The sequence below is a fragment of the Caretta caretta genome, chromosome 10 (genome assembly GCF_965140235.1).
Source record: "Caretta caretta isolate rCarCar2 chromosome 10, rCarCar1.hap1, whole genome shotgun sequence".
Lineage (NCBI taxonomy): Eukaryota > Metazoa > Chordata > Testudines > Cheloniidae > Caretta > Caretta caretta.
In genome coordinates this window covers 2,031,440-2,044,575 of record NC_134215.1, presented here as the reverse complement: position 1 = coordinate 2,044,575, position 13,136 = coordinate 2,031,440, and the positions used below count along the sequence as shown (strand labels likewise).

Sequence of the window (13,136 nt, the reverse complement as noted above, 5' to 3'; positions counted from 1 at the left end):
AGCAAAATACCAAGGTTAATTAAATCTTTGTATAAGCCAAGAAGCCTTTAGCTTAACGTTTTAAAGTCTGAGTCCTCTTGGGTGCTGAATGATTGCATGGCGGTACATTCAAATCTGAGGGGTGCTGCCTTTGTGTAGAAGCAGTTTCCCTAGGACATGTCTCTGAGTTAACAAGGCCCAATTCTGTAGCATGAGTGACTTTTATTACCCCTGCAGGTGCAGCTGGTGACAGTCTGGCAGGATCTTTGTCAAAGTGACTTAAGTTTAAATCGGCAGCTGACTGAACTGTATGATACTCTGCTTGGAACATGGCACTCGCAACTCCAGTGGGTCATGCAGGTACTGTTACTGTCAGTTAACAACATCAGTGCAATGCATGGGAACAAAGACTGCAAATTCCCATAAGGCTCAGAATAATTGATCAGCTCATGGTCTCATTTTGTGCCTCTTCACTAACGTCTTGGAGCTTGCTTTAGGGATCTAGCTCATCTGCTGCCACAGAAAGATTAAATGTTTGACTCAAGACCAATGGCAGTATCGCTGCATCGCTGCTGTTCAAACTGCTCTCTCTTTCATCTGTATCATACATGAAATCTAATTTGTCAGTGTTGCATTTTGTTCTGTTGTAAAACATTTGAAATACCTGAATTTCATTACCGCCTGACCTAGAGGAGGCCCTGGAGGGATTGCTTGACTGATTTGTGTGTGAATTCTTGGGGAACTTCTGCTGGAACCCCTCAGGACTGTGCAGTACCAAGAAAAGCATTTGAATTTGTAAATGCAGAGCTTACCATACTTATACCTGATCCCAAAAGGAGTTAACCTCTCTTCATTTAGCTTAACAAATTGTGTTGGACATTGTTGAGCCTGTCAGAGTTTTCACCCGTGAAGGGTAAGGGAGATTGTTATCTCATGGGTATGAAGCTTGTAACAAGGGCTGAGTCCTTTTCTGCAAGGATACCCAGCCTTACCTTGAAATAATAGCTTTGGGTTTTTTTCCTGCATAACAATTAGTTGTGAATCACAGTTCAGATGCTGGCTTATTCACTAACATGTGCTCTAGGACCTGGTTATTGTGAGGGGCCTTGCCATGTGGACCAAAGCTCATGTCATCCAGGGCTTTTCTCCCTAGTCCTCCTGCACTGCTTGTGTTAGGAAAACCATTTTTTCCCCCCTGTTCTACTTGCTGTTCATGGTCTTACTGCTGCGAGTTGGATACTGGGGGTGTATGTTCTGGTACTGCAGTGGTGGGGGCTGTATAAATACCTAGAGAGAATAGCTGACCAGTCAGTCAAAAGTGGTGATGGTAAAAGCTACTGCAAACCAAGATGAGGGTGATGGATATGAATGTGAAGCTGGTGTGATGCTGATCTAAGGATAGCATTTGCCGGCTGGTTATATTCTCGTTGGCGCTAGAATGTAGTACTTCCCAACTCTCTCCTCAGTCCATCCTGACCCCATCACCTAGCTGCTTATTCGTGGGATTCTTTATCCCTTTCCTCGTGTCTTTCAAAGGTACCTGTTTGAAGACACAGCAGGCTCGCTACCTTGTTACTCTACTCCGTTGCCCACTATTTGCCTGTCCTCCTTCGGATCCAGCCTCTGCTCAACCTCATAAATTCTCTGCTGCCTTAGATAAAGTGCGCTCCTCGGCTGGGCTCTTAAAGTGACAATGATTAACTCTGCTTTCATATCCTGAGTCAGCCTTTCCTGCATGCTCAGTCAGCAAGGTTCCAGAAATCTTACCTGGCCCTGCTTTTAGTCTGGTAACATTTGTGAGTTTTCAAATGCTGTGCTCCTGTTCGTGTTACTTGGGATTGCACATGGCCAGAGAGGATCCAGCGATCTGGCAGTTCCCCGAGTACAGTGTTCTCGATGTGCATACAATTGCCTCATAATGAACATAATTTAAATTTCATCTTTGAGGCAGTTTAGTCTCTTCTTCTTTATGCATTGCTTCTGGGGGCTTCTATATGGCTTCTGTTGACTAGGTCATTGTGCTGATTCCCTTGCTAAAGTGGTGGAGTGGGGGGCTCAGTTTACGCAGAAGCAGTGGCCTGCTCCTGCTCACATGCTCCTGCTAACAGCTTCCTTGTTCGTGCAGGTTTTTAAGAACCCCCATGAAATTGTGACTGTGCTGCTGATCCAAACACTCGGTGCCTTGGTGCCTTCAATCCCAGTCTGCCTCAGCACTGCAATGGAGAGGGCCAGCCAGGAAACCAGACTGAATAAGTTGCTGGAGCTGCATGACACCACAGCCCACTTTGCAAGAGGCTTGGAAGTAGCAATGCTGTCTAACTTAAGTAGGGACTGTTGTTTCAAATATTCCCAGACTTTATGGTGTATTTTGGTGTAACTCTCTGTACAGCCTTTGGGTTCTGTGGTTTGCGTTTTGTTTTTCATGGAAACTGCTACAACAATGTAAGGGATCTGGATTTCATCCGCAGTGTTTGCTGTTTACATAATGTTTGTACTAAAATGTATGTTTAACTTATCCCAAATATATTGACACAGTCCTGGCTGTGTTTACTGAAGCAGAGCTATGTTGATGCTACCTTGTGTAGAGAATACTTAGCACTTTCCTTTTACAACATTTGGGTGGGTGAATTGCAACATCCCTGTAAGGTGGATCAGTTTTATTCCTGTCTCATAAATGGGGAAATGGAGTCAGAGGATACTTGATTTGTCTGAGATCGCATGGCAATAAAAGCTCAGGAGTTCTTGATGTAGACCGCGCCTCTCTTAACAAGTTCTCCTGATAGTTTGCTTTCTCAGACATTGCAAGGGAAAGTTTGCCAAAATGGTTTTCACTGGAATGTAAAAAAAATTGTGGAAACCGTTCTGTTGGTCTTAGGTTTTATGAAAACCATGTTTTAACCAAATTAAATTGGTGGGTCAAATTTTATTATTTAAGTGTGCTTTTGTTTAGTGCCTAAAGTGTGCTGTTCAGAACAAAGTAAAGACCTCTCCCTGCCCTAAAGCATTTGCAGTTCAATTTTAGACAGAAATCCATGAGCAGTTGATGTGAACCGTTGGAGGTAAGGGAGGGAGGAAGGTGAGTTAACAGTAATGAGACCATCTGATTATATAGGCTCAGCAGTTTTAATTTATGAACCTTTATAGGTTTATCTTAATTTGTCACCGTGTCCCTTCAAGTAAGAGAGCGTTCAGGAAAATCACACGTTAAGGTTGATAGGTTATCTTTAACGCTGCATTTCCTGCCTGTGTTTGCTTTGCATCATACCCCTCAGTTATTTAAACCCAGTTTTAGTAGATTACATTTAATGACTGTGCCATTCTAGGAAGCATGGCTATTGTCCTGTGCTTGTGTTCTGCTTTTCATTGGAAGTCCTCGTGCACTCTTAGCAAACACTTGCCACACACTGGTCTGGCTTAATTGGGGTAGGTAATAAATACCATAGACCCTGTATAGAAGGAACTTGGAGAGAAGAGGCCGAAGTTTGTAAGATGAGAGAATAGGAAACCAGTTACTGAACAGTTGGGAATAAAAGTTGCATTCTTTATTTGCATATTACCCTGCAACAAGGTGGCGTGCTCTAAAAGCAACATGCAAAAGCAGAAGCATCCCAGGAATGTGGGAGCTGGGTGACTAAGCAGATTGTCAGTGGGGCATTAGGTCAACTGGTTCACTTTCAGGCCAGGTTGGGAGTGACTGTGGCTGTGTAGTAGTCTACATGAAATGAGTTGGCATCATTTATTTTAGGTATGGATGAAGACTGTGTAATTTCCTTTTAGAATCTTTGATGGGACATAAAATGAGACTATACTCTCTTTAGGCAGGCACAGTTCAGACAGATTCCTTACTTCGTCTTTGATTGTGCAGGCTGGGGATGGGTGATAGATAGCTGGCTGGAAGACTTGTGGCCCCAGATTGTTCTCGAGCAGCCAGGAATATTCTTAATAATTTCCTGCTGTGCTTGTTGAAATAGAATACCTGGGTATTAAGGAGCCAGTAGTGATGATGTTCCCATTTGTTTAAAAAGTCTGCAGCTCAGCTTTAAAGGTGCTAGGCAAAGTCCCAAGGTATATGCGCACGTGATAGTGGCTGTCAATAGGCACAACTCTTTGAAAGAGCCTAACATGCTGCTTTAAGGCCACCTTTTAGCAGTTCATTTATTTCTTTGTACACTCAATTCTGATTCCTTATAGATGAGCATAACCTGGTAAAAGTGATGGAATTGGTGGAAGTAGTGTATGGTCCATATAAGCCCTACCAGCTGCGGTATGGAGACCTGGAAGAAGAAAACCTCCTCATCCAGATCAGTGCAGTGCCCTTGGTAATGTAATGTATTCTGCTCCATCTGTACAGTAGTAGTCAGCAGGTGATTGGAGGCTGGTATTTACGAGTAGTTTAAAGCATCTTTGTCAGGGTGGTTGGAGCCTAGATTTTGGCTCGCATTTTCCATTTGCCTTTGATTTCTTTCTTTTTAATTAAATATTGCTTTTTTCACTTAAGTTGCTGGAATTAATTTTATAACTTTGCCTGCTCCTGGGCAATCAGTAACTGGTGCTTTATGCATCTAATGTAGGGGAAACCTTTGGGATAAGCAGACAACCTCTTGGACGCTTAAGCAGACTATTAGAAGCAAGGAAGAAAACCTCTGAGTTTGCCTTGTGTCTTTTAACCTTTTGCAAATGTGTCCTTTAGTCAGAATGAGTGGAGGTGGAGTATTGTGCTAGGCACTGTACAGACTAGAAGACAGTCCCTGCCCCAGATTCTTGTGCTGCAAGTGGCTATACCAAACCACTGCAGGGAGGATGGCGTAACAATGACAAATGGTTACATAGACTAGCTATGTGCGTTCCTGCCTCCTCTGTTGTTTTCTTACCATAGACTGAGTGGGTGGGGGAGGGAATTTCCTGTAGAAGAATCTCCTATAGCAGTGTTTCTCAACCTGGGGGTTGCAAGTGCTGGGCCGGCGTTAGGAGGTGGCAAGTAGGGCGGTTGCCTGGAGCCCTATGCCACAGAGGGCCCTGCAAAGCCAAGTTACGTGCTTCAGCCCAGGGTAGTGGGGCTCGGACTCCAGCTTAGTAGGGGGCTCAGCGTTTTTTTTTTTTTTTTTTTTTAAGTCCAAAGGGGGTCGCCAGCAAAAAAAAAAAAAGGTCGAGGAACACTGTCCTATAGGAAGGTTAGGTCAGTGTATCTTGTCTAGAGGCAGTGATGAGATAGGAGAGGGAAATCTGAATTTTATGTGCTATCACTGTGTAGGACAGAGGTGGGCAAACTACGGCACGTGGGCCACATCCGGCCCACGGGACCATCCTGCCCGGCCCCTAAGCTCCCGGCTGGGGAGGCTAGTCCCTGGCCCCTCTCCCAGCAGAGACGCCACTGCGCTGCCAGCACTCTGGCCCGTCGCTCCTGCCGGGCAGGGCGGGCGGCGTGGCTGGCTCTGGCGGGGCTGCGGGCTCTGGCTGCTCTGAGCAGCATGGTAAGGGGGCAGGGGGTCCCGGAGGGCAGTCAGGGGACAGGGAGCAGGGGGTGGTTGGATGGGGCGGAGGTTCTGGAGGGGCCTGTCAGGGGATGGGGAGCAGGGGAGTTGGATAGGGGATGGGGTCTCGGGGGACCTGTCAGGGGGCGGGGGGGTGGATAGGGGTCCGGGGGCACTCAGGGGATGGGGAGCAGGGGGGGTTGGATGCGGGTGGGGTCTCGGAGGGGTGGTTAGGGGTGGGGGGCCCAGGAGGGGGCGGTTAGGGGACAAGGAGCAGGGGGGGTTGGATGGGTTGAGGGTTCTAAGGGGGGCAGTCAGGGTGCGGGAAGTGGGAGGGGGTGGATGGGGGTGGGGGCCAGGCTGTTTCGGGAGGCACAGTCTTCCCTACCTGGCCCTTCATACAGTTTGGCAACCCCGATGTGGCCCTCGGGCCAAAAAGTTTTCCCACCCCTGGTGTAGGAGGATGAAAACAAAGGAGACTGTTAGCCCTCAGTGCACTCCACAAGACAATTAGATGTTGGCGGGAAGGTATGCCTGTTGGGTTAAACATCCTCCTTCCCCATCTGAGTGTTACAGCAACTACAGTGTTAGCTACAGAAAGACCTGGTACAATGTGGTTACTGCAGGGACACTTGCTGAAGGAGGGTTGGGATCAACCAGTGTATTTTTTGTTCTCCAGGAGCATTGGGAAGTAATTGACTGTGTCCAGGAGCTGAACCACTCAGTGAACAAACTCTTCAGTCTGGCTGCTGGAGCCATTGACAACTGCGTTAAACTCACCGATGGGCTGGGGGTGTGCGGGCTGCTCAAGGCACTGAAAGCTCTGTTCAAAAAGTAAAGCATTTTCTGTCTTTCTAATACACTTATCCCAGGCGAGTGAGCAAGTGTCCAATAGGTGGCTCTGAATGCAATGCGGGGGGAGACCTGAGGACATTGTGGTTTGTGATATTGTCACGTTTCTATAGACACAGCTAGTGTTTAGCATAATCCCTTCCCTTGTGATCTGCCACTCAGCTCATCAATAAAGATCCCTCAACTTGTGGCTTTTCATGAAAAGTGGAAGTTAAACATGATTGGAGGTAAAGCTCCTCATAGTCACAGTATGCCTGAATTTTCATTGATAAAGTGCCTAAAAGCACTTCTGGGAAAGAACCACTTCTGAGAGGGCCTAATAGAAGAGAGGCATGGTAGGCTGGTGAACGTAACCCTCAGTGGGAAACATGTACGGTGCACAAGTGACCTCCCCCTTACAGTATTTGCTGCATAGCTTCCCTGTAGAATAACGAGGGACACTAATCAGAGGCAATGTATTTTTTCCCCTATTAAATCTATCACATACTCCCATTTAAGACAGCATTCCAGTACTGACTTCCCCTACTTATCCTTTTTTCCCTGGGCCAAGGCAGCTGCTAACCCTGCATAAACGAAGTCTTAGCATCAGTGCACTATTGGCTCTGTGGGGAGAGGCCTGTTCCGTGAGTAGGTGGAAGCAGAGCACTGCTCTTTGGTGAGGGAACAAGAGGTGTGAGAGGAGCAGTAGCCTCTGACTTTGGCTCGTCTGCTCGAGGAGAGAGCAGTGATGCTAGTGACAACAGAAGTGCTCTGCTCCTACCTGCGTGATTACGGTGGGTTCCAGTCACTCAGATACTCCTTCAGGCTACTGTGACTGGTGCTCTGGGCACCACCCAAACCCCTCATCCTCCAGGGTGGGTCTGGACCTGCCACTGCTGACCACCTCTAGCCTGCAAATGTCAGGGCTTGGGCTGGAGCCAGGAATACTTCCTTTGTGCTCCTCTTCTTGTTCAGGTGCTTCTGGCTCTTTGCCTGAGATGAAGCGAACTGCTCCTAGCAAGTGCCATTGCTGTAGTCTGAGGTCTTATTCCGTTGCCTGTCTTTGCTCCGTCTCTTTACACAGGTATGTGTCTGACTTCACTACTACTTTGCAGTCCATAAGAAAGAAGTGCAAACTGGATGATATCCCCTCGGATTCCCTCTTCCAGGAAGACTGGACTGCATTCCAAAACTCTATCCGGTAACTTGATAGCATGAGCCGGGCTTCCGGTGCAGCAAACACTGGAAACAGGGCTCTTGAGAAATGGCACATGGTATTTGGTCCTGAGGTCAAGCTGGTTTTTACGTGAGAACGGAAGGGGGAAAAGGTCTTTATTATTTTTTTCAGCCTGGGTATTTTAGCTCCTTTTTTCTCTATTGCTTGAGACTCCCTTCTGGAAGTATGAAGAGTCCCCACTCCCATTTGCCATTTTTAGAACTTGTTCTTTTTGTACCTTTGGCTAATTCTGAGTCTCTTTGCTCACCCATACTCTGTCAGTTTTGAGCAGAGGTGAAATTAACTAGTGGATTTCTTTGTGGCAACAATTTAGTAAAAGCTCTCTGACCGTGCGAACAAGCCTGCGTCGTAGTGTGGTCACTACTGTGGGAAACTGTTTCTAATTTGACTGCTGCTTCAGAGCCAGGCTGCTTGGGAAGAGGAGGAAGGCAGGACACTCTGTGGTGGTAGTGGCTGCAAAACTAGAGGAATTTTTGTTTGTAATTTTTATAAACATCTGCTTAGTGGGATGGAGAAGCGATGATTTCTGAAAACCCTAACAAACCCCAAGGCAGTTGGAACCCTGGAGCCTGTCTCTCTCAGGCCATAACCATCTGAATGCTCAAGAAAGGGACACTCCATAATCTAGGCCTCCAGTATGACCTACTTTAAAGTTGGTTTGATATCAAACAAATGTGGCTCTGATGAGGCCCTGCTAGTTCAGATTCACATAGGGCAGAAGTGGGCAAACTACGGCCCGTGGTCCACATCCAGCCCGCAGAACCCTCCTGTCCGGCTCCTGAGCTCCTGGCCCAGGGGGCTTGCCCCCAGCCCCTCCCCCGCTGTCTCCCCTCCCCTGCAGCCTCAGCGTGCTGCACCCCCGAACACTGCTCGTGGTGGGGGCTGCGGGCTCCTGGGGCAGCGCCGCGGCAGAGCCCCCCCACCCGGTGCCCTGTGCCGCACGGTCCGGCTGACTCGGTGCCCTGTGCTGCGCAGCCCAGCCGTAGTGCTGCCAGCCACCAGTACTCCAGGCAGCGTGGTAAGGGGGCAGGGAGCAGGGGCGGCTGGATAGAGGGCAAAGAAGTTCGGGGGGGCGGGAGGGGGGTCAGGGGTCGGAGGTGTGGATAGGGGTTGGGGCGGTCAGAGGGCAGGGGTCCCGGGAGGGCAGTCAGGAAGGAGAGGAGGGGTTGGATGGGGCGGCGGGGGGCAGTCAAGGGACCGGGAGAAAGGGTGGTTGGATGGGGCAGGGGTCCCGGGGGGGCACTCAGGAAGGAGAGGGGGGAGTTGGATGGGGCAGCGGGGGCAGTCAGAGCAGGGGGTCTGGGGGCGGACAGGGAACGGGGGGGTTGGATGGTATAGGAGTCCCGGGGGGGGATCAGGGGGCAAGAAGCAGGGGGGGGTCGGTTGGGGGCCGGGCCACATCTGGCTGTTTGGGGAGGCACAGCCTCCCCTAACTGGCCCTCCATACAATTTTGGAAACCTGATGTGGCCCTCAGGCCAAAAAGTTTGCCCTCCCCTGACATAGGGCTATGTCTACATGGCATCTAAATTAGTGGAAGTGTTAGTGGAGATTGAGCGTTAGGTGGCTGTTGGCATTTTAAGCAGTATGTTTACTGATTCTGCTCAGAGCAGGATACATCACTTAAAATAGCTACTGGAGCTGAGCTGGTGTTAGCCATGGTGGGAAGTATTTCAGAGATGTGTAGTGCAGACCTGGCTAAGGTGTGACATCAGCAGGAGAGAGTGAGGATATGAGCATCATGTTAACTGCCAAGCTGAAAAAGTGATTCCTACCATGGGGAGAGCTCCCTCTAATCATCCAGTGATGAACTTTATTCCCAGAGACTTGCACACTAAGGCTAGATGGCGTGAGGGAGAGTCTGGGAACCTGTGTGCTGACTCCCCCAGGTTCACAGCGTGGTGTGTTTTGTTCTGTTCCCTCCCAGGATAATAGCTACCTGTGGTGAACTCCTTCGGCAGTGCGGGGACTTTGAGCAGCAGCTAGCAAACAGGTAGGAAATGCTGGGGTTAGCGTGCAATCCATATACGGGTCTATCCAGTTAAAAGGAACCAAACCCCAAGGTGCTCCGTCTGTATGGAGGCTGCAGAAGGAACGCAAGAGCCAATGAACTTTGCTAACGGCAGTGGAAAAGTAGTGACTTTGTGTACACCGCCAGTCCACCTAGGTCTCCCTGGTCAAGACCCAAATGTGTAACAATGGCCTATAAAATTGCGGGAGCAGGAATAAGGGAGGCAATAGCTTCAAACATTATGGGGTCACAAAATGAAGCTGGGCTTTCTAATGAGGGATGGTTAGAGATAGAGAGAAGAGCATGCACTGGCAGAGTGAAACAGTTTAGATGCTTTGCTGTGTGGAATTGAGGTACTCGCATCTGTTCCTGGGAAGGCAGGAAATGCAGCCAGTAAAGTTTCCACTTGCTGCTGCTGTTGGGAAGCTCTGATGAGCAGCTTATTGACAAAGCCCATGTGCAGCATCTCTCTTATCAGGAGCCATCTTAGTGACTTCCAGGAGATTCAGGAGCTAGGTAAATAACCAGGCCAGACAAAAGGAGCATGCCCTGTGCTGCTGAGGCTTCTGCTTATCCCTTGAGGGTTCTGTAAATCACCAGCTAATGGGAACTTCATTTGCAGTGTACAAAGAGTGGCTTTTGGGGGTGATTGGGAGAGCAGGTAAGGGAACAGTTTACAGAGGATGCCCCAACTCTTAACCCCTTCAACCTAGGACTGGTTTTGTGGTTGGGTAGTCTCCCATCCTGATTTTGGGGGTGAGATTCTGGCATGCTGCAAGCTTATTAGAGTCCCTACAGATATCTGAAGCTGCAGTGCCGCTCTCACATTGCCACGTGGGAGCAAGTTTCTGCTGCCGATAGATCTGTGGAATGGCTACCTTATGTCTTAGCCCTGGTCTACACTGGGGATGCGGGGGGGGATCGATCTAAGTTACGCAACTTCAGCTACATGAATAACGTAGCTGAAGTTGCCGTACTTAGATCGACTTGCCGTGATGTCTCCACCGCAGTGAGTCCACTCTCCCTGCGCCACTTGCAGCGCTGGAGTACAGGAGTCGAGGGGACAGCGCTCGGGGGTCGATTTATCGTGTCTAGACTAGATGCGATAAATCGATCCCCGCCAATTTGGTGGGTAGTGAAGACATACCCTTAGAGACGTTCATTTGGCCCTGGAGGGCTCCCTCTGGGACTTATGCGCCAAGATTGGCTGCTGGGGTGAGGTGGAGGTCACCACAGAGCAACACATGGCACCATTTCTGCCAACTGTGGTAGGGAGGGTGTGAAACATGATAGGGCAGAGTGGACTAACCTCAGGGCCCGGTAGAGGCTGCTTAACTTGTTTGTCAAAGTTTAAAAAAACATGTGGAGGGCAGGGGCACATTAGCTCTGTTCTTTGCTTTATTTCTCAAGCTGGAGCCTTGTGTGTCAGTAAAGCTGGTGATGCTGAGATGGGGCCTCCCAGAAGGACCATGGGGGAAACTCCATGCAGGGCTGGGGCAGGGGCCGTGGGAGAAACTCAGGAATTCTCTTGGAGCAACCCAGTGCCAACTTCAGTGGAGTTTGCTTGTAACTTTGTTAGTTGTGTTGCTTGGTTTCAGGGTTTTATCCACTGCTGGGAAGTACCTGTTGGACTCCTACAGCCCTTGTAGTCTGTCTGGCTTTCAGGATGCCAGCTCTGCAGAGAAGAAGAGCTTAGTTAAGAACCCCTGGCAGGAATACAATTCCCTCCTGAAGGAGACTCCGTCTGAGTATGCCAGCCTCATGGAAACACTCCATACCCTAAAGGTAGGACTGCTGTGCTGCTTGGGACACATCTGGCAGTTGGGGCCACTCCCTGGTCACATGCCTCCATAACAGCAGCCTGTTGATTGGGAGGGGCATTCCAAAATCTCCAGACACCCCAGTCCCAAAAGAACGAAATGTCCAGAGCTGTGAGGCTCTGGGCTTACTCCCTCTCTCTGAAGTACAGAGCTCTGGGTGTGTGCAGTTCAGATGAGATGTCCCAAGGCAAGAGGCAAGGGATAGTTTGTATTTGAGGGCCACCTTGAGCTCCAAGTCTGGTCATTGTCTTTCCAAGATTTTCTCAGCAAGTTATACTCTGCTGGTGTACCCATCCTGAACTGTGGGTAATTCTGCCTGTGCATTCATGTGTGCATCTGCGAACAGGGTAAAGCAACTCTAGTTATCTTCAGGACTGATCTAATTTATGTTTGTTTGTCTTCCTTAGATCGTTTGTAATAATAAAGCTAAGTTATTTGTTCTGTCTTCCTTATTTTCCCAGGGTGTCCTGAATTTTTTGGTACTTAAATTACACATAACTCATGCATCAGTACCCTCAATATTACACATTTGATTTGTGTAGAAATAACATAGTCACATTTCTGTATTCAGCCTTCTCTGTACCAACTTTTTGTGCAAAGCTATTCCTTGATTCCACACAGCAGGTCAGTTGCTTGTGCCCTCTGTCCATGGTCATCTAAAGGTCATGTTTGTATTCCTCCTCCTCATTTCTGTAACTTCATAATAGCTTTAGTGAGCAAATGGATTATATTATCTAAGGTTTCTTTTAGTGATTGCTTGGCAGAGTGCAATAAAATCTCTGTGCTGTTGCCAGCCCCTCCTGCAACTGGCCAAAGGAGTTATACGGAACCAGGGAAAATCTTTCGGTTGGATTGTGACTGTTAAGCCTTGGTTTGTACTGGATGGGGTGTGGAGAGGGCGTGCTGCTGTGTGGGGAGTGCATACTGCAGTGGCATCTCTTCCACTTCCACCCTTTCAGCAGCTACAGGTGTGCTCCCCTCTGTGCCTGACCAGGTCTGCTGGCTGGTGTGGAGGGGATGTGGTGGTGGAGGGTGCCACCCTTTCCTGCCTCCTTTCAGGGACCTTGCTCCCTAGGGGCCTTGAGTAGGAAGGAGAGGTAGTGCTCTCCATTGGTAATGTGTCTGGCCCTTGCGGGACGAGGATCCTTTGTGCTGAGCCCAATCAAAACCTTTGCTTTCTGATATTTTAACCTAGGCCTCCTATGATCAGCTTAGTGGCATCTGTATGTAACTGTTCCTTTCTGTGTTAGGAGAAAGGGACGAGTAACCACAACCTGTTGTCTGCATCTCGATCTGCCCTTACCCACCTCAACCAGCTAGCTCACCAGCTGGCATTTGACTCTGTTTTTCTTCGCATCAAACAGCAGCTCTTACTGATTTCCAGGATGGAGGTAAGTTCCCTGGATGATTCCACTGATCCAGTATAGCTAGTGGGAAAACCTAGCATGGATCTCTCCCCATGCTTTTTGGGAGCTTGAGACTAGTAAACCCTCATTGCCTCTCATATTGGATGCCCTCACACCTACCAGGATTTCTGTTTTCTCGGGTGTAAACTCCCTTCTTGGAACTGTGCTCTTGCTTCAAAGGAGAGCCCCACAGGCCCCCACCACTGCATCGTCCGCTGGGATTTGTGGCTCCAGCGTTCTGACATTTCTGTGAAAATAATTAATTTCAACCTATGTACAAGGTTTTAGAGAAGTGTTTTAGAGGAGGGGTTTTTCCACAGTCCTTGGTTTCTTTAGGAGTCCACTGGCAATCCCGATCCTTGTTAGCATATGACCCCACTCCC

The 13,136-nt window shown here is 48.8% G+C and overlaps 1 protein-coding gene across 3 annotated transcripts in view; it reads left to right on the top strand.

The window, feature by feature from the left end:
• The window catches only part of COG7 (component of oligomeric golgi complex 7), a 31,844-nt gene that overhangs the window by 10,342 nt on the left and 8,366 nt on the right, over positions 1 to 13,136 (top strand). For all 3 annotated transcript variants that reach the window (XM_048865844.2, XM_048865845.2, XM_075133345.1), the window contains 8 exons: positions 217 to 339; positions 2,105 to 2,303; positions 4,171 to 4,298; positions 6,130 to 6,284; positions 7,366 to 7,482; positions 9,444 to 9,509; positions 11,126 to 11,312; positions 12,598 to 12,738. In XM_048865844.2, the coding sequence (XP_048721801.2) occupies positions 217 to 339; positions 2,105 to 2,303; positions 4,171 to 4,298; positions 6,130 to 6,284; positions 7,366 to 7,482; positions 9,444 to 9,509; positions 11,126 to 11,312; positions 12,598 to 12,738 (1,116 nt within the window). The remainder of the gene's footprint in view (positions 1 to 216; positions 340 to 2,104; positions 2,304 to 4,170; positions 4,299 to 6,129; positions 6,285 to 7,365; positions 7,483 to 9,443; positions 9,510 to 11,125; positions 11,313 to 12,597; positions 12,739 to 13,136) is intronic.